The sequence below is a fragment of the Parasteatoda tepidariorum genome, chromosome 9, assembly GCF_043381705.1.
Source record: "Parasteatoda tepidariorum isolate YZ-2023 chromosome 9, CAS_Ptep_4.0, whole genome shotgun sequence".
Taxonomy (NCBI): Eukaryota; Metazoa; Arthropoda; class Arachnida; order Araneae; family Theridiidae; genus Parasteatoda; species Parasteatoda tepidariorum.
In genome coordinates this window covers 38,928,719-38,950,481 of record NC_092212.1, presented here as the reverse complement: position 1 = coordinate 38,950,481, position 21,763 = coordinate 38,928,719, and the positions used below count along the sequence as shown (strand labels likewise).

Here is a 21,763-nt window from a genome sequence, read left to right as displayed (position 1 = left end):
GACAGCCGAGGACGGGCGGTTTTTCGAACCCTGCTCCTCACATGAAATTATAATTCAAAGTAAATTATATAACAACTTAAATTATATGTTAATCATAAACGGACTTTTTAAAAAAAAATATTTTTCCATAATAATGAATATTGAAGAGTTCAAAATGTTGTTTGCAATATTTGATGATTTATAGAGTTATTGTTCTATTACTTATGACGAAATTGTTTGGCTTTAATAATAATAAATTTAAAATTATTAAAATTTTAAAGATGATTAGAAGTGAGGTATTTGAATTTGAATGGTACAATTTCAATATTGAATATTACACGAACCACAATTATATGCAACGTAGAGAAGTTAAATTGTTAAACTAAGTCTGACGCAACAGTGGGAAATACAAGTTTTGGAAAACTCATACGCATATGTTTGGATCATGGAACCCGTTTTTACTTGAGGACGTTATTATTGAGGTCAGAATATAGAGTGAAGAGCCAAAAAAACTCATATACCTGCCTAATATCGTGTAGGGCTCCTCCCGCGAGCACGCAGAAGTGCCGCAACACGACGTGGCATGGATTCGATCAATGTGTGAAGTAGTACTGGATATAATTGACCCCATGAATCCTGCAGGGCTGTCCATAAACCAGTGGGAGTTAAGAGGGGTCGGGGATATCTTCTGAACATCACGTTGCAAGGCATCCCAAATATGTTCAATAATGTTCATGACTGGGTATTTTGGTGGCCAGCGTCTAAATTCAGTCTAAAGATTTTGGTGGAAGTGTCTAAATTCAGAAGAGTGCTCTTGGATCCACTCCTAGACATGAACATTATTGAACATATTTGGGATGCCTTGCAACGTGATGTTGAGAAGATATCCCCACCCACTCTTAACTCCCACTGGTTTATGGACAGCCCTGCAGGATTCATGGGGTCAATTATCTCCAGCACTACTTCACACATTGATCGAATCCATGCCACGTAGTGTTGCGGCACTTCTGCGTGCTCGCGGGGGCCCTACACGATATTAGGCAGGTATACCAGTTTTTTTTGGCTCTTCAGTGTAAAAACTAATAATACTCCCATAGATATTTTCAATCGTGTTAAAGTATAATATAGTTAAATTATATGCATTAAACCATAATCTAGCTAAATTTAATGCATTAAACCATAATATCAATTAACTGTGTTGCATTTTAAGCATAATATTTCTTAAATTTGATGCATTAAATAATATGACTTAAATAGAATGCATTTAAACCTTAAATTTGATGCGATTTTATGTGACATTAGATTGAATCATATTATGGTGTTTTTTCAACTAGATCGCACAATGAGATTCAACTTGAAGCAACATGTCTTATTAAAATTTCAGCAAATTTAAACCATAAAATGGTTGAAAATACTGATATTATATCAAAATACATATATGTGGAACTAGTGTTTAGATTGAAAAAAAAAGTACTTCTCATTGCAGGGTTTGATTATTTTACCTAATTAATAGTTTTCTGAATGTTCTAATTTTAGTAATTATTTTATTTTTAATACTATTCATTAACAATAAACGTAATAATGAAAATGTGAATGTTAAATGTAGATTGTAACAAACTGTTTATAATGAGTGTGTTGATAATTTCGCTAAAATTGTTGTGTGCGTTAAATAGAGATTGTCAGAATTTTTGAAAAAAAAGTTAGAAAGGCAATGAATAAACATGAATGAGTACCAAATATTTGAAATAAAGTTGTTTATTAATAAAATTTAAAAACCAATCTAAATAGATAAAAATTACATTAATTAACTACTTTACTGAAATAACAAGACTTTACAATTAGCATATCTTATTTATGGTTCATTTTAATAAATAAAAATCGTCTAATTCTTACAAGCAAATAGTTAATTCTTTGATTTCAAATTACAACTATCATTTACATTATATTACCTAAAGTTTAATTTGATTTCAAAATTCTCACTGTATCAGAAATAGTGTAGATCATGAAAAAGAAGTTTTATACAATAGTATTTTTAAAAATTAATAAAGCCAGTGGTATATACCTAAGAATTAAAACCAGATTTTGTTAAAGAAAAAAAAACGTTCAGAAGTTGAAAATATTGCGCTGTTTTTCTTTCTTGAAATACTTGTATTTTAAATAATTATTCAGAGAAAAAAGTTGAATTGAGAAAAATTCTTGCATAGAAAAACAGCAATAACCATAATTTATGTTACAATATTTTGCGATTTACATGACTACTGCATTGTAGATTAATTTTTAATCACTAATTATGTGGTATGAGCAATACTTTAACATTTTCCTTCAATCAAGTCTCTGATTACACTTAATTTTAAATAAATAAAAATCAGGATTAGATTAGATAAAAAAAATCTTAAGTATATATTTTTTATAATTCGTAAAAAATTGTTAAAGATTTCAAATAAATAGGATAAATAATTTATGGAAATAGTTTTAACAGGAAACACGTAAAAATACATTAAATGAAACAATATTGCACTAAAAAAGCACAATTATATACTAGTAAGTAAAATACAAATGATTTGGAGCAGTGTTGTAATTACTAGCTGACATTATGAATAAAATTACATAGAAATTTAACATTATTGCATTTGTGAAGTACTCTATAATGATACAAATTATAAATTAGTATCAGTGAGCAACATTGATGAAAAATGTCTCATTGTATTTTTCGAGTAAATAATAGTTTAAAGATATATACTTAACAAGAAACGTAAAAATATACTAAATGAAACATTATTGCATTTAAATTAAAAAACAATTGTATCACAGTTAATAAAATACAAAAGAAGCATTATTGCATTTGCTTTGCTGACATAATGAATAAACTTACTAGGAAATTTAGCATCATTGCATTTGTTTAGTGAAATAATCAATAATAATAAAAATTTTAAATGATTATCGTTCAGCAAAATTTATGAAACTTGCAGAAAATTGAGCATCATTGCAATTCCTTGGTAAATTAATCTAAACTTCATCTAGAGAAAATAAAAGCAAATTTTCAAATTATTTGTAGTTTAAACAGTACCTTGCCTAATTATATTAAAACCTTACATTCTCGATTCAGTGTTTTTAAAACATTTTTTACAATGTTTCATCAATGATTATGCTTACTTTAGACCCAGTTTCCTTTTCATCAAATATTTCATTCTTTTGGCTTATTTTCAGATCATGATAAATCATCGTTTTTTCAAGAATTAAAAAAAAATATTTTGGTTCATTTCGATTCTTCTACCTAACCGTACTTGGAGAAACTTCAGGGTGTCCAATATATATACTGGTACTAATTTTGAGGGGAGGTAGAGAACCATAAAAAGGCCATCCATTTGTATTACACCCCACAATCGGAAATACCATCGTATGCCGCTATGAGCACTTTAATATTTTGAGCCGTTTTTTCGCGTACCATTGAATTGGTGTATTTATTTATCTGTATTATGTTAATTTTATGTTTTCAAATAATTCTTATCAAAATTGTATCCAAATAAGCACAAAAATAGCTGCGTAATTGCATTGATTTAGCTACATTGTCAAGTTAAGTTTCCTCATTGTCAAGTTAAGTTAAGTAGTAAAGTAAATAAAACAGCAAATACTAAATTTATTTGAATCAATTTTAAATAAAAACAGTTCACAGTAGTGCAGCTCACCAAATGGCTCATGGTGACATTCCCGGTCACGTGTTGATATAGTTAGTCATCATTTTGATCTTCTCTACCTCCCTTCCCGAATTTGAACATTTAAGGTCACTCTCCAATATTATAATGACCCTGTATGGATGTCCTTTATTGTATATATGTCCTGTCACCCCTATATTAGTCCCTGATATATGAACAACAGAAATCACACCTCTTCTAAGTCATAAGCAGCACTTTCAGATAAGGTGTGATTCCTTAATATTCGCAGCGTTTCATCCAAGTCATTTATAGGTACATTTTCAGACAAGGTGTACCGCCTTTCATGCGAGACATTTTTCTGCCTATCATCTAAATACTTTGACGTTAAACTTGAATCCATCCATGGCAGTGAAGCCAAGCAGGGTCTCGAGGGCAACCATGGTATGAAACTTTCGTTATGTTGAACACGCGTTTGGCTTGGAATGTTTACTGGAGAACTTCGCCTGAGAGTCTGAGAGGTACTTCTGAAAGAATTTCCATGGTTATATTGAGCTTCTAAATCCGTACTCATCACCAGTAGGGGTGCTCTTTCGTGTAATCGATGGTTTGCTTTCTGAACCAGAGAACACCAGATTAGCTGTCAAAAAAATTAAAAACGTAATCATTTCATGAAGCTTAAAATAATTTTAATTTAATATGAGCAAAAATATCTTCGAAGTGCATTTAGTTTCCCAGGAATCAAACTTTAAACAATGGCAGTAAATACGGTTTATTTCTGAGAAATATGTTGATTAGAGGAAATTAAACTCATGGATGTGATATATAATTGCTCTAATTATTTTAATCATTGCTTAGTTAATTTTTGGCATTTTTCTTTTAATGTGGGGGTATTTTTTAGAGTGTATTTCTTCACATTTTCGTCATGACATAATATCTGAAAGACTCAGATTATAATACACCCTTCAACATTTGAGGTTTGTGGGACATATTTTTTCCAATGGTGCTTAGTTTATAAAACACACATTTTCAAAATTACCAGAAGTAGTTTAAAACTTCTATCAGGCTAAAACCTTAAGGAAAATTTTATGTGCTATCTTACCTTTTATGTATCTGTTTTAATTAATTTTGATAGAGAAGGACAAATTTATTTTTAATTTTAACTTTATTTAATTTTATTTATATTTAATTAAATACAATTTTAATTTTAATTTATTTTTTAATTTTACCACCTTGAAAAATATTTCTTAAAAATATGGATATTCCGTAGTATTTGGGTTTTTTTTAATAGGACATTTATTAGCTATAAAACTGCCAAAAAATAAGTTAACGCAATAGTCTTATTTTCTTAAAAGTTTTCATGGTTAAACATTCTGACCAAAAAAGGTAAAAGTAATTAAATTTTTACATAGAAAATTGCTTCGTACAGGCATACAAACAGAATTTTTCCCAAGACGTTATCTAATATTTGAGGGAATTTTTTTTCGTAGCTTAAAAATTGTTTTGAAAGAAATTCATGAAAATGTCGCCCCATCTCTGAATTTTGATACTGATTGCTAAGTTCTTAATTTTCTACAAATTTAAATCACTTGCTCTTCCATCTAAAATTTAACTGCACATTTAATACAATTTTGTTATTTGCATTCCTATCTGGTGTAGCATTTTTAATAACCAGCGAAAAAAACGATCACGAATAACTTTTGATTTAATAATCAGATTTTCACGTCCCTTAATGGTTCACAGAGCGGATCTCAAATATGCTAAGTAACTAATACAGACGACACTAAGTCATGAAATCAGACACAAAAACATAATTTATTTGAACAAACATTTTTTTCGGATTTCTGACATATAGGGGGTAGCCACAATCAGGGAAATATGGTCCCAATAATTTGGTCAAAAAGAGCAGTCAAAAGTTTGGAACCCTTAATATCGATTTTACTTTTTGCATACTTCATCTTATATCGAGATTTTTTTAAAGGAAATGAAAAACTTTTAGAAGCTATTATAAAATATGGTTATCCAAATTTTTACAAACATTTTATTGTTTTTTTATTATTTATTGAAAGATAATTGAAAAAAATTTTGAATTGTAAGATATACAAATTATTACCTCACTTTGAAGAATGCAATTTCATTAGGCAAAATACAAAATTTAAGTGGAATTTGTCGAATAGTTTCTGAGAAATTGAATTTTAAATAGATGGCATTTTTAAAGTCTTATAATTGTCCTCAAAACTTTTTAAATTCGCATAAAAAGTCTTCGTGATATGACGAATTACGTAAAAAGTTTCCTGACCAAACGATTGGGACCATATTTCTCAGTTGTGGCCACTGCTTATGTTTTGGAAGCCAGAAAAAAAGGTGTGCATATTCAGAGAAATTACGTTATTGTGTCTGATTTCGTAACAGGAAGTATCGTCTGCACAAAATAATTAAAATATTTAAGGTCACCCCCTCGAACCAATAAGATTGAGTTTTAGTGCCTGAAATTCCGATCATTAGATCAAGAGATATTCAGAGAAATGGTAATTTTTTTAGTGCATTGTATAAAGCTTCGATGGTTTGTCCAACAGTTTTTTGTGGATTTTGTGTCTCGCTTTTCCCTGCAATGGCAATGCTGATTTTCCTTTAGCGACATTTGTGATTATTTTCTTTTAAACTTAATCAAAAATTAATTTTTCAAAAAAGAAAGAAATTGTAAAATTTTTATTCTTTCGCCCATTTTGTCAAAAAAAAAGGGAAGATTTTTTTCTTCATTGCTTATAAGCTGGTACCTCGACATATTTATGCATTATTTTTTAATGGAATTGATCGATCAGAGCGTTTTAATGGCACAAATGCAAGAATCTCTTATGCTCTGTTAAACTCGAACCATAATATATTCACTAGAATAATGAATTCAAGTGGTGTTCTGCACTAAAACCGGTTAAAAAAGCAGATATAAATTAGAAGGATCAGAAGCATTCTGCGAAATCGAGAAACCATTGTTTACCAAATAAGATATATTCTCTAAAAAGCTTTACCAAATGTCACAAAAATGACTATTTCCAAAATAAATTTTTAAAAAATTGAAAGAAATAATTTTCTGTACTCTGCTTAGGAAAACAGTTGACTTATTTTCACTTTTTCAGAAATAAATTTTATTTCATAATTGTCGTTGAGCAGCCGACCCAGATTTTTGAGTTTACGACTACTTATTTTTAACTCTGTAGCTGTAACTTGTAATTTTGAGCCCAATCCAGAAGACAATGGAACTCTTGGATCAAGTATCGGATGAAATTTGCCTTTGTGGAGGACTTTTTGATGGAACTAACTCGCCTTTGCGTTACACGGAGAGGAAAACCATGAAAACCTCTCACCTCTTTTCAAAGACAAGGGGACTTTAACCTATGATCCATCTACTTCTTAGGATATTTTACTTTAGCATTTACCTTGGGGGGAATTTGTATCAGCAGTCATCGCTAGGATTTGAACGCGGTTCATCTCATTGGGAGGCGAGCGCTCTGTTCCCTGAGCCACCACAGCATTTTTAAAGTATATTGCGAAACTTATCAATAGATGGCCCTGACTGAGAAACTATAAATTTTTTCCGTATTGAGGCAGATTATTCCAACTGAAAATATTTGTACTGGTGTTTGTATATTTTACCCCCTAATTATATCACGTTGTTTATATATATAATGGCTGTTTTAAAAACTATGTTTTATAAATTTTTCTAGACAGACGTGCCACCTGTGGACGAAGTTAGCAATTAATGTTGAGTTTGGTCGATACATTTTCCTGTGTTTCCAGCAGAACGAGGCAAAGCGTATGTTTCCAATCTCCCTCTTTACTATAATTGGTTTCAAGAATTTTCAGTCAATTTTGAAAACTTGTACCATTTTTTTGATGAAAATACACTTTTTACATAGTTTATACTTACATAAAAGCCATAGATCACTTCAAGTAAAAGTCCTGCACAACACGTAAGAAAACATATTAGAGTTAGAGTTTCTGGCATTTTAGATATAAGAAAAAACATGGCCAGAAGTCCAAGGAATATAAAATAAAGGCAAGCTGCTTTGAACATTTTCATGTTTCTCCGAGGACCCATTCTTCAACCTAAAATGATAGAAAAAGTACCTTAGTTTAATATTTACCGTGAAATTAAACGTAAATAAAACCTGTCAAGATTTTTTCGTCACTTAGGAAATTTGCAGGGAAAGAAAAAGATAAAGGTGGTTGATATCTTATAGATATAAAGAACATCGTCCTATAGATATATCCTACAGATATATCCTATAGATATATATCCTATAGATCCTCACATTCTCTCTTCTCATTTCAATGAATGGGGCTGGTTGTTTAGGAAACTGGGATTAAATCCTGGCGGGAAAGAGCCAACGAATTCCTGGAAGGCCCGCTTATCCTTCTGATGCAGATGGGACACCCTTTTACAAGTTTGCAAGCAAAAATATATTTTGACATTTTTAATTATAAAAAAATAGTCTGATAGCTACTAAAAGAATCTGTTGGAATTTTGGAATTATATTTGATTCAAAATATAACCCCCCTCCCAAAGAAAAATAAATAAGTAAAAAATTGAAATTTTGTCTATTATTCCTGCTTAAAAGTTTATCAATAAGTGATTTTGATAAACTTTTAAACTTACCTTTTAAAGAAATTTCAATGATGAATTACTGTTTTTCTTAGGTATAAATAACAACAAATCAGTGCAAGCTAAAAAAAAAAGAAATTTTTGTTTCGAAGTGAGTGATGTTTGGAAAATTTTACATTTTATGCCAAAAGGAGCACCAGTGATCCATGCTGTATTTCATAGCCAAAAGTAATTAAAATGCTGAGTAGAATATTTTTCACATATTTTGACCTAAACTAATACAAACAATAATAAAATAGTAAGCCAACGAATTCCTGGAAGGCCCGCTTATCCTTCTGATGCAGATGGGTTACCGGTGGCCCTTTTGCATATTTTTTTATGACTAATTACAAGCAAAAATATATTTTGGCACTTTTAATTATAAAAAAAATATTCAAATAGGTACTAAAAGAATCTGTTGGAATTTTGGAATTATATTTGTTTAAAAATATAAAATACCCCCTCCAAAAAAATAAATAGATAAAAAATAGAAATTTTGTTCTTATTTCAGTTTAAAAGCTTATCAATAAAGTGATTTTGTATATTAAAGAAATTTCAATGAGGAATTACTGTTTTTCTTAGATATAAATAACAACAAATCAGTACAAGTTCAAAAAAAAAATTGTTTCGAAGTGAGTGGTGTTAGGAAAATTTTACATTTTATGCAAAAAGGAACACCAGTGACCCATGCTGTATTTCATAACCAAAAGTAATTAAAATGCTGAGTACAATATCTTTCGCATATTTTGACCTAAACTAATACAAAAAAGGAAAGGAAAATCGTATGAAAAGTATATTTAATAAAAATTTTCATTAAAAGGTTTAGTTTTGAAAAATGAATAAAGAATCTAAAACATCTTACTCTTTATATATCTAATTCTGATTGGGTGACTATACTTCGTATTTCATAAGATACTTAAGAATAAAATAAATATCCACCATCAGTTTATTTTTAAAAGTACATAACATATTTATTTCAAAAGAATTAAATGTAATTTTAATCTTATTTTTATGTCTAAAAATAATAGCCTTTTATTACAAAGTTAGTAGCTTGAATTAAATAAATCAAATGGTTCTTGAAACTTTTTTTTCAGAACCCTGACATGAAAATATTTTTCAGAAATACGAAAAAATGTAAGCAATTTTTGAAAATTTTTAATGAATATTTTCACTGTTTGCGCAATTTTGTAAACAATGCTAAAGAGTCTTAAAAATATGTGGCTGACACAAGCTTGAATTTAAAAAAATCACACAGAGAGGTCAAGAAAAAATGCAAGAACGAAACAATTTTTGGAATGAGTCTTAGTTTTGAAGAGTTTGTTGAGAATCGTTTTTTTTCTGTATTTAAGGTTCATACTAAACCGTTTCTGATATTTCACTTTATTTATAATAATAATAATAAACTTTTTCTTCAATATAGCTTGATTCGTTACAACGCTGATATTTTTTGGCGTAGATAACAAAATCTGAATGAGTTAAAGTTAAAAACTCCAGCAGATGCTGATATTAATATTGAAAATGCTTAGTGAAAAATTTTGGCATAAGTGTCTTTTTGTTGCTATAAAACACGGGGGAAAAATGCACGTTTTCGTCTGTATGGTTAAATGTTGAGCTAGTGGTCACTAACTGCGCTAGTTTTATGTTTAGTATTTTTCCAACAAGTTTTTATTCATCTTGTCTCGCTGAATATACAGTTTTACAATTAGGTTAATAATTTTTTGCTTTATTTCCAATTTTGAAATCAATTTTATTTATAAATATCCCTCCATAAATAAAGTTAATATATTTCTGCGAAATTGGTATTTAAACAAACAGAATATTGCAAAATCTATTTGTCATTAACAATAAATTTGGAAAAATATATCAAAACTTAAGACCTAGACACAAAAGAAACAAGCAGATAAAAGAATAATAAGAGAAAAAAATATATTTCCCTTATCTTTAGAATACTAATAATTTTTTTTCACAGAAATAAATAATAAACCACTTACTTTTTTTTGCTTTGTATTGATTTGTTCTTAAAAGCTAGATTAATTTTGTCAAAGTTAATATTAAAACCAACTAACACAAAACAGTAACAAACGAAAAACTTAGTAAAATGTAAGCGTTTGCAAATTTCCTCTAATTGACACTAGATAAAAAAAATGTTCTTTACACTTACGGTTGTTTATTTCTAACCTGTGAATCTTCTTACAGCTTTTGAAAGGACATCCGTCAACTAGAATTGTTCTTCCACCAAATGCTCTGAAGCGTGGAGGTAACGGGTTCGAGTTTTGTTGCAACTTTGGAAATATCTCTGTGATGTCCTTATCTAACTTGTACTATCCGTTCTTCAACTTGACAATAGATTTTCAGCAATTTTTGCAACGATCACACAAGCCTGTATAAGTAAGTGTAACTATAAATATATTAGGCCACTGTAGCCTGGAGATTACGGAATCGGACACCCGTCCAGAAGGGCAGGAGTTCAATTCCCGGCATCGCTAAGATCCAGTGAGTACATGCGATATACGTGCTTGAAAAATCAGTGGAATCAAAAGTCTTGTGGCAGGTTGCTGAGCCAAACCAGGGATCTGAAGAAAATTTCCTTGTCCTTCTGATCTCTGTCTGAATTGAGGAAGAGGCTTCACAAATGAACTCCCCTCTGCAGAGGATCAAAATTGTGATGGCATGTCTTTGCATCATTTTCAGAAATGCTTTGCAGATCGTCGCCAATAACTCATTTTCCAGCTCTCGTGTGACGTGAATAATATACATACCTACTGCATATCTGTTCTTTCAAAACTTGTGATATCTGTTTTTCAGTTTGATGATAGTTTTAACTGAAGGTTAAGTGGCCTTACAAATAAAATCTTGACTGCAGAGGATCAAAATTGTGATGGCATGTTTTTGTATCATTCTCAGAAATGCTTCCCAGATTATTGCCAATGACCCGTTGTGCTGCTCTAGTGGGATGTAAATAAAGTATTCACCTACTATCGATCTGTTTTTCAGTTTGATGAGAATTTTTACTAAGGGTGCCAAAAAAGTCCAATTATTAGAAAAATCTGTTTAAAAAAAAAACAAAAACAAAGAAAAACGAGGGAATAGAAATTTCTGGTTTACTGCATTCTACTCGAAAAACAAGAAATTCTAATTTACTTTCAAAGTCAATTATGCTGATGACGCTGCTAGCTAAAAGATTATTAGTCATCTTTAAAATAACTGTCATTTATAACAAAAGCGAGACGCAGTTTGAAGATGAAATTTAAATACGCTAGTGCAAATATTTTGGTTGGAATAATACGAGATGTAGCAGAAAGTGTTTTTTATGGTTTTTTCAGTTAACACTCTGTCATCTGCTGACAAGCCTTATAACTTTAATAATTCTTAAGAAATAATCTCTTTCTTCCTAAGTATATTGCAGTTATCCGCACATTACTCTCTTCCGTTTTAGTTTTCATACCACCCGTCAAGTTCTTATCGAGCTTGTCTAATCAACGCATTTTCGCTCCTTATGTTAAGCAAATAAGATTGAACACATTAAAAAGCCAATAAACTTCAAAATTGCGCAAGTTAATGTAGCGAAATCACGATGGAAAAATCCTCTTCATTTTAAAGAATATTAAACAATTAAACTCTTATATGCTATCCTTGCGTCCAATCCACCAGATTGTGTCTCTTTCGCTTGCAGACGGGGCATGGCTATTTTGATTCATACAAACAAAATGATTTGGATTGTATTAAAAAAATGTCAGAGCTCAATGACTAATGATTGAATGGCCACACATTTCTTTAACAATTTTACTTGCTAAGGAAGTTTTTCAGTAACTACGAGACACGAATCTAATCATTATCCCTACCACGCCGCTTGCAATTCATCTTTAATGATGACATGAAGACAAATTGGAGAAATCGAATAAGATTTCATAGACTTTAGAAAAGTGATTATTTAAGGTGCTGAGTTGGATAGATAAGCACAAATTTTAAAATCTTCCTTTTTATAAAGAAATAGCATGCTAACAACAATTGAAAACGGGATAGTACAAGTTAGATAAGGACATCACAGAGATATATCCAGAGTTACAACAGGACTTGAACCCGTTACTTCAGCTCCTGAGAGCAATTGGTGAAAGAACAATTCTCGTCGACGGATGTCCCTTAAAAAGTTAAGGTTTTTGCCAGATTAGATTACGATAGTACTCATAAACACGTAATCTTTAGTTGTTAAGGGATGTAAAATATTGGTTTAGCAACCACACCATTCTTTTAAATACAGTCAACCTTCAAGGGACCGAAATTTCTGTTCACTATTACCGGGAGTTCACTATATCCGTTATGCAGGCAATTTAACGAATGGTTCCCAAACTCCTCCCTTTTATTACACATTATTTAAATAAATGACTGAAAAATATTATTNGCCGGTCCAAACGCTCTGTTAAGCGTGGAGGTAGCGGGTTCGAATCCCGCCGTAACCCTGGATGTATTCTTTGTGATGTCTTTCTCTGAATTGTTCTATCTGTATTTTCTACTTGACAATGACTTATAAGCCTATATTGAGCACACAAGCCAGCAAATGTATGTAATTTCAATAAATCAATCATTAATCTTTAGTTGTTAAGGTATGTAAAATATTGGTTTAGCAACCACACCATTCTTTTAAATTTTAGTATTTCGTACATTATATGCTTTTGACATGTTTGGATCACTTGAAACAGGATGCGTTTTGTTTTTTGTTAGAGTTAATTTCATTTTTCGATCATTAAATTGCAATGCAAAGTTTAAAAAAAAAATCTACACTTTCGTTTTACTTTAAAGGATACAAAAGCTACTTTTATCAATTTTGCTGTGAGTGGATAGGGTGTCATACCCGGAGAAAAAAAACGATCGTGATTTTTATGCCAATGTTAAAAAGTATGCTTTGACTTCAAAGATTCAAATTGTTCAGGCCGTTCAGGCAAGTTCGATACGGTGCGATTAAACCTACCTTTGTAGAACATTTGTCAGACAATGGAATTGGCAGAAAAACTCTTCATTATTTTAAATCGCAAAATAAAAAATACTAGTTGGCATTTAGTTGCTTACCCAATTGATTACTCTATAAATAATCAATAATCGATCCAGTGAAATGTTCTATAAGAAAAATAAAGTTTTCAAATAAAGTTTGCCAATGCAAGATTGTAGGTTGAAAGTTTGTTCACACCAAACAAGTACCTTAGTATGATTACGCACAAGCTATAAAAAATGCCGGAAAGGAAAGTAGAGAAGTGTAATTGAAATTTGTTAACCCAAGATAGTGAAGTCAAGCTCTCGATTTCGATAAAAGTTTCACCTGTTTTAAATATATTAAATAATTGGTCATTTAAAATTGTAACTTTTACTGTATTCCATTTTTGGTTGAAATACTTGTTCATGTATTTATTTTTTTGATTTGAAAGTTTATAAGGTGTTTTAACTTAGCTGAGCAGCGTTCATGGAAAACTAAAAAAACTGGTCGTAAAATCTCTAAACTGACATCTGAAAACTAAACGCATTACAATTTAATATTCTGAGAACAGAAATCCTCGTAGAGATTTTTCCAACGGAAATAACTTTTGTTCAGCAAAGGAAAAAAGTTTTCGAATATTCTCTCTGAAAAATTTTGCAGTCAGCTCTTTTTAATTTTTCTGAGGAATCTGGTCAGCTTACGATCTCCAATTTAGTATCCCCACAGGTATTGATTTGTTATGGGAACATGGAAGACTTTGAGACTCGGCAGATTTAACGTTCATTAGCCACTATTTACAACACGGGGAGTTTTCGGCTGGCAGGGATCGAACCCACGACCTCTTGGACATTGGCCCAGTGCCCTATGAACCAGGCTATCCCGACCACAAAACGATCTCTCAAAGACTAATAACAGGGCCTTCAATATTAGACAGGTGTGGAAGAGGGGATAGGAAATTCACCTAGGTCAAATGGATGAATCTCCCAAGGAATCGTCGGATGCTGCTGTTTCTATTAACCTCGCAAAATTGAAACCTCGTAAAATCTCTCCGTGACTGACAAAATTCAACTACAATTGGTACTAAACCGCGTATCTATTGACACCTGCGTATCTATTTATGAGTAAAAGTATGCAACACTTTTCTGTTGAATCTACTCTAAAAAAATAATTCATACCTTTCAATTCCATATAATTAGGATTTCAAGCATAAAGAATTTATAGCAAACAAGTGAAAGACTTTTTCTTAACAAGCCACATTTTTAAAGCATGCAAGATTAGCCTGTGAAAAATTTCACGATTTCCCCCTTTCAGTAATCAGTTGTTTTTGATTTTGTAACCTAGTAGAAATTAGAAGTACTAGTCTGAAAATAATTCTAAGGAGCAGTTTGAAGTAAAAAAAAAGGAAAAACCACATTATGTTTGAAGCATGACTGTTCCAGGCTTTTTCCCCCACGTCATTCATTTTTCTCAACAATAGACATTATTTCTATAAAATTTTATTATATAAAAATGATTACAATCTCTTTGTATTTTAGACAAAAAGAAATGTATAACAATATGCGAGATGAAATATGAATATATGTATAATTTTTTTTTGAATGCTGAATTAAAATATAGCAGGAAAAACTCCATTTGTTAAATATTTAAGAATTGGGTGTATAAAAACAACTTATGTATATTCGATTCAGAATACATGTAGTAAATATTCATTTCAAAATTAAAGTGTTATACAGACGATTTAATCGTCTTTTGTCAAACTATTATATACTAATACAATGATTTGCTAGGATTCTTTAAAAAATGTATAATTTTATACTTGTACTGGTACAGTTTTTACCACATAATTCGTTTTCGGGGCATTATTGGTCTGCTCAAATAGTTCTTCACTTTTCATAATTGCTTTGAACAGCATTTGTGTTTGAGGATTCGATGTGATAGGAAGTTTATCAACAACATATCGCCTATATTGATTATCCACTGGCTGAGATTTAGCTAAAAAAGAGTTTGTTTTGCGAGTTATAGTAAATGATTGATTTTTATACTGTTCAGAGATTTCTGAACCGGTGGTTTCAGAGCCAGAAGAAAAGTCAGATCTGATTGTGGGATTGCGGTCCACTCTTCTTGAAGTTGTGTTCTGATTTATAGACATTTCTAAAGTTTTTTCATCTGCATTAGTAACAGGTCTATTAACGTAGCTTTCAGATCTAGAAAATAAACGTCTGTTTGCGAGATTGGTATTGCTTGAGTATACATTTGACTGATTGACTCTAGTTTTTAGATATGGTTTTTCAACAGCAGAAGATGTACGACTTACACCGGACCGGTAAAAAGTTTTCTGTGGCAAGTTCTTTGGCTTGTTTCGAAATGCAATATTAGAACAAGAGCACAAGTTGCTTTGACTCTTAGAAGAAAGATCGCAAGTTTGAGCCTCAAGGTTCCGTGGTAAATTTGGTGTCCCATTCTGAGGTGTAACAGTTGTGCTTGTACTAGAGCCCAAATTGTTTAGACTCTTAGAAGATTCGCAAACATCAGCTTCAATGTTTTCGTAAGTGGGAGCAGAATTTTCTGGCCTAGTAATGACAACTTTCGGCACAACTAGGACTTCAGAAAGTTCGTCACAGGATTGAGCGTTATGCCTATTAACAAACGCATCATTCAGGTTGAGATTTTCGGAGGGATTACTGTAGTTTCTGAAGTCTATATTCGATCTTGCGTTTTCTCTGACGTTGATATGCCTATTTTGTTGATTCGTTGAGTCAATTCTTGGTGCATTTCGATAAGAAGGAGCTGCTGGAGCATTGTTGGGTAAGACACGACGAAATCCGTCCGAATATGGCATCGGATGTAGTCCGAAACTTGTTAGGCGATTTCCGGTTCTAGTCCTATTCGATGTCGGAAATTCACTTAATTCACGTTTGTTTGGAGATAACTGGAAAAAAAATCAAATATTCATATAAAATTTGTATTAAAAATTTCATGATTTTCAAAATTATATATATATATATAATCTTTTTCTCGTTGCTCACAAAAATTAAAACGTAAAGCGAGGGAGTTGTCTTAAACATGAAAGCGTAAACGTACATATTTACAAGTATTTGAATCTATTAGATTCGACATCTCTTTATCACTGAAGAGTAAAATTATTTCCTACTGTAACACACATTCTCTTTTACAAAATTTAAATTACTTTTACAAATACAGTTTATTATTTTTTAAATCCAGGCAATCACTCATTTCGATATGATTAAAATAATAGCAAAAATTATGTATTTTATTCTGAAAATGGTTCTTATGAAAAATATCAACTCTTTTTTAAGGAAATGAAAGAAAATCATGGGGTTGGTGAACGTAGCAAGCAAAAAAAAAAAAAAATTNAGAACTTGCAAACCTTGTTATCAAGACTTTTGGAGGACTCTAATCTTTGCACTAGCATAGACACGACAACAACAACGAAGGTATAATAGCAGATGATATAGCGCAGTAAGTGACTGAAAAAGAATTCACTGTTTGCGTTTGGAGCGCATTAAGGGTTGTCTCAATTTCATGCGCGGAAATGTTCTTTTCTTATTCCCGCGTTGAAATGGACTCTGCGTCCGACGAGGTGGAGCCAAGTGCCAACTCCTGGTGAACGAACTATAGATGTAGTTTTGAGCCGCAATAGCTCAGGGGATAGAGCTTTCGCCTTCCAATGCGGCGAACCGGGTTCGAATCCCAGCCGATACGATTTCCGCATCCGGCTTGCACCGACCATAGTGCTGACGTGAAATATCCTCAGTGGTGAACGGATCATGAGTTAGAGTCCCCTTGCCGTCAGGCTAACCGTGGGAGGTTCTCGTGGTCTTCCCCTCCATGTAACGCAGAGGTGGGTAGCTCCATCAAAAAGTCCTCCACGAAGGCAAATTTCTCCCAATACTCGATCCTGGAGTTCCCTTGTCTTCTGAATTGGATTCAAAATTACAAGGCTACGGAGTTGAACATTAGCAGTCGTGAACCCATAAAATTAGATCGGCTGTTCAATGACGGTCATAAAATAAAATAAAAATATTGATGGAGTTTGAATTTTAAGAAAAACTAATGGTGAATGCGAAGCAATCATGTGTGTCGACGAACGGAGCCTCCCAGTAATTGTAAAATAATAAAACACGTATGAATCAAAATTGATGTTATTTGTACAAACCTTCATTATGATGAAACCACTGAGTAAAGTAGAAAAGAAATAGAGAAGGAGTACTGCCACTAGGAGTATTAAGGCGAGTTTCAAACCAGGTTTGGAGTCCAAAGCTTTAGGTGCAAGATACCAATAGGCTAGAATAGCGCTTATGTCTATCAATGTGGTTATGAACAGTACTATCCAGGCTGAGCGAAGGAGGAATTTATATTTACCACAGCAAAGTATCCAACACTAAAAGAAAAATTAAAATTAAAACAAAAATATTAAAAAGAAAAAGGTCCGAAAACAGAATTTTAATTCAATCGTTATTTCAATACATCTTAAAAATTGAAACATATTTGTAGTAGTAGTAGTTCATTTACATCGCACTAGAGCTGCACAATGGGCTATTGGCGACGGTCTGGTAAACATCCTTGAGGATGATACGAAGACATGCCATTACAATTTTGATCCTCTGAGGAGGGGATGGCACCCCCGCTTCGGTGGCCCGAAGACCTGCCCGCGAAGTCGAGCACTTTACGGTAGAACAGTTTAACGAGGACCAATACCGCACACCCTCCGTCCCTTTGCATACTGATCCAAGTGGTCACCCACCCGCACACTGACCGCAGCCAGTGATGCTTGACTTCGGTGATCTGCTGGGAACCGTGTCTTTACGATTAGTCCACTGCTGAACTAAAACATATCTGGTTTCTTTCTGAAGTTAAAAACCACAACCACCGCTGTTATTTCGGGACTTAAATTTTATGACAAATTTTTTTCGCTGAGAAAAAACTACGAAACTACGGAGGTGTTTAATTCCGTTTTACGAATTACGTTAAATGTCGAATTTGTTGTAACAAATATCATGCTGGCTGCAGAGTTGATAACCTAAAGAAATGAAATTTGACATACTAAAAATTTTTTTTTTATGCATGAATTTTTGTTTTTTCGAAAATTCCAGTCAAGATAAAGTAATTTCAAGTGCTTTGTCATGATTTTTTTAAAACCTTAATGAATATTTATCCTTTGTTGTAAGAAACTTTCTCCCACCAAAATTTTATATGCTCACGCATTAGTTGATGTTGTAAGTATCAACAAAAAAAAAAAAGATTCGATGGCAAAAAATATCTTAGAATTTATACAAAAAAATATTAAAAGAAAATAAATTAAGAACTCAAGAGAGATAAAAACAGTTTCTTATTTGAATTGATATGATACAAATTTATCCCTGTAAATCATAAACTAGTGAAATTCTTTTGATCTTTTCATATTTTCTGTTCATGTTAAACTTTTTCTTCAAGTTGATAATTTTTAAAATTCAGGTAGTCATTTGGTAACAATTAACAAAATATGTTTTTATGAAATTATTTCTTTATTAAAAAATACTTTTAAAATTTTTTTTTTTTAGAAATCAGTGATTTGGGGAGTGGGCTTACAAGTTTAGGAAAGCTCAGACAGTTTTAAGTGTGCAAGAAGAAAAAAAAAACAGTTCTAAAGTTTGAAACTATATTTTTGATTCATTGCCAAGAAATAAATAGGTTGTTCCTAAATTAACCAGTATAAGCTTTCAGAGCTGTGGTGACTAAGGAGATAGCGGGTTCAAATCCCAGTGATGGCTGGTTGATACGAATTCCGCACCCCCCTCGCGCCGACCACAATGATGACGTAAAAATATTCTCAATGGTAGACGGATCATGGGTTAGAGACTCCTTGCCGTCAGGTTAATCGTGGGGGTTCTCGTGGTTTTCCTCTCCATGTAACGCAAATGCGGGTTAGTTCCCTCAAGAAGTCCTCCACGAAGGCAAATTTCTCCCCATACTTGATCCAGGAGTTCTCTTGTCTTCTGGATTGGGTTCAAAATTACAAGGACACTGGAGTTGAACATTAGTAGTCGTAAACCCAAAATTGTATCTACTGTTATGGTTATAAAATTAAAATGAAAAGTATAAGCTTTCATCAATTTGTTAAATGACAAATATACGTTTATGTGAGAGTTATTCCATTATTTTGAAGACATTGATATTCATAATTTCCAGTTAATTAGCATTTTATTTTCAACTTTTCTAATTAAAACACATATACTGACCAAATAATCCGATTTTACATTTATTCAGAATTAATTGACAGCTTTATATTTTACTGAATAATCTATATTAGTTTTCATCAATTTGCCTGATAAAAATATGAATATTGTGAAAGTTTCAAATTGGACTAACTCCAGCAATAAATTTCTCAGGTACAACATTTTCTCTAAAAACTATTGGTACACAAGCCTTAGAATAAAAAAATTGACTATAAAGATCTATAATATTAAAATTAGGTAGTGCATCTATCTGCGTAACTTTTATAGATCCGGATTAATTTATTCTATTGTCCTAAAATTTGGATAATTATTTCAAGGGACAATTTTAGTTCCCAGTCCTAAAAATCATTTGAAATTTGTGCCGTTTAAAAATTGTTTTTTTTTCATTGGCTAAACGTTAGCCATTGTTTTAGATTAAACTATAGACGTATCTGTTTCTTGTGATGTCTGCAACTTATATCTCCATTTGTTCAAAAAAGTATTTATTGCTCATACTCAATTAGTTAATTTCTTTTGAAAAAATTCAATGATCAACGTTAACTTAGTAGAATCTGTCTCACTATGTCAACTAATTGGTATTTATAAAGTGATTTGAAACCACGTGATTATTTTGTTAACAGTAATTCTTTTAACACGTGTTTCTATAAAAATAAAAACATTAAAAATCTCTGATAACTGAAATGAGAAAGCAATTTAGATTACTAAAAAGCAAAATTAATGGAAAATTCTAATTGGTTTAGGAGAAATATAAAAAATCACCATACTATTATTGACATCAATGATGCTTAAATTATAGGTACATAATGAAATAAAATATAGACTACGTATTGAAACTATTTTTTTTTAACTAAAACTGCATAAACTATAAACTATAATTTTAGCTAAAAAGCAAAATTAAAGGAGTAAAGCTACTTATTCGTTTAGAAGAATCAGAAAAAATCGTCTTGCGTATTGACGGCATTATTGTTTACCAATTGTACTTATACGCATTGTTTGTAATATGTATTAACTGAAATAATAAAAATATGATATGTACCAAAAACAATGTTAATAGCGAAAAGGTACTTATTCGTTTAGGTGAACCGTATTAAATAACTGAACTAAACGCAGATGACGCTTTATTAATTTGATAATACGCATTACTGGTATTATGGTGGTAGGTGCAGTTTTAATAAAAATTCTACAAAGAATTTTGCGCAGTTTCAGAATTTTTTTCTCCAGTGGTAGCAAAGATAGTGCATTAATATTTTAATGATTTTGAATTTTAAAAAAATTTAACCCCCTTCTACTTATAAATAAAAACAGTATATTAAAGGTCAGATAAAGAAATTGTCATACTCTAAAGTCCTTATCAAAATCTTAAGAATTTTGTTTTTAAAAGTTTGCCTTTAGTTTGATACCACAGATAAATGAATTACGCTCAAAACTCAAATATTGAAGGAACGTGATAGGTGCCAAATGTACTAATATATGCACAAAACGTTACAATTATTAAAACAAGCCAAGGGGAATGATAAAATATAATAATAAATTTAACAAATATTATACTTAAGTTCAATTAAATTGAGTTGGTATATCTCTTTTAGTTTTGTGCTGGATTTCGTAGTTTTGCTTTCTTTTTTATTCAGCTAGTAAATGCATGCATATATTTCTTAAAAATAAACATTTTTTTAAAGTAATAAAAACAAATGGATTTTTATCTATTAAAAGCATATTTACCGCATCTTCTCCACAAACACACATGTTGAACAGCGAGATGAGTTTTGCAATTTCAAACCGACGCCCGCAACAACAACTCTAAAAATATCAAAGGTCCCATAATGTGGCCACTTAAAATTATGAAATTAAATAATTTTTAAGTGGAGTAGCCGAGAGATTAAGCCTTTTTCTGCAAAAAAGAAGGTTCGTTTCTTAAAGTTATTGAAGAATGCGAGGCTGAAATACCGGCACTGCGAAAGAGAAAGTTGTTAGTTCGATCCACGAAGTCAGTGAAGAAACCCGGAGTTAGTACACAATAAAGTTAGTACGTTAAATAGTATATAGGATCTTTATTATTATCAGTAGGTATTGGGGACGTTTACGTCATACCAGAACTGCCCAATTTGGTATTGGGGACGGTTTGGGAAACATCTCTGAGATATAAAGCATCATATTTTTGTTCTTCTGCATAGGAGGTGATTCCCCTACTTTGGTAGTCCAATGACCAGCGCGCGAAGTCAAGCACTTCACGATAGATCAGTTGTACGAGGGCTGATACAGCGCACTCTCGGTCCCTTCACAGGCTGATCAAAAT

The 21,763-nt window shown here is 31.6% G+C and overlaps 2 protein-coding genes across 2 annotated transcripts; both read right to left on the bottom strand.

Annotated features, from left to right (window-relative positions):
- Nucleotides 1-1,814: 1,814 nt before the first annotated feature.
- On the bottom strand, nucleotides 1,815-10,434 carry LOC107449045 (uncharacterized). The gene is made up of 3 exons (XM_016064442.3): nucleotides 10,260-10,434; nucleotides 7,555-7,733; nucleotides 1,815-4,269 (listed from the first exon to the last, which is right to left on the bottom strand). The coding sequence occupies exons 2-3, from the start codon at nucleotides 7,723-7,725 to the stop codon at nucleotides 3,859-3,861; spliced, it is 582 nt and encodes a 193-aa protein (XP_015919928.2). The 5' UTR covers nucleotides 7,726-7,733; nucleotides 10,260-10,434; the 3' UTR covers nucleotides 1,815-3,858.
- A 4,283-nt stretch (nucleotides 10,435-14,717) lies between these two features.
- LOC107450988 (uncharacterized) lies at nucleotides 14,718-21,495 on the bottom strand. The gene is made up of 3 exons (XM_016066938.3): nucleotides 21,190-21,495; nucleotides 17,412-17,636; nucleotides 14,718-16,163 (listed from the first exon to the last, which is right to left on the bottom strand). The coding sequence occupies exons 1-3, from the start codon at nucleotides 21,211-21,213 to the stop codon at nucleotides 15,045-15,047; spliced, it is 1,368 nt and encodes a 455-aa protein (XP_015922424.2). The 5' UTR covers nucleotides 21,214-21,495; the 3' UTR covers nucleotides 14,718-15,044.
- Nucleotides 21,496-21,763: the final 268 nt, after the last annotated feature.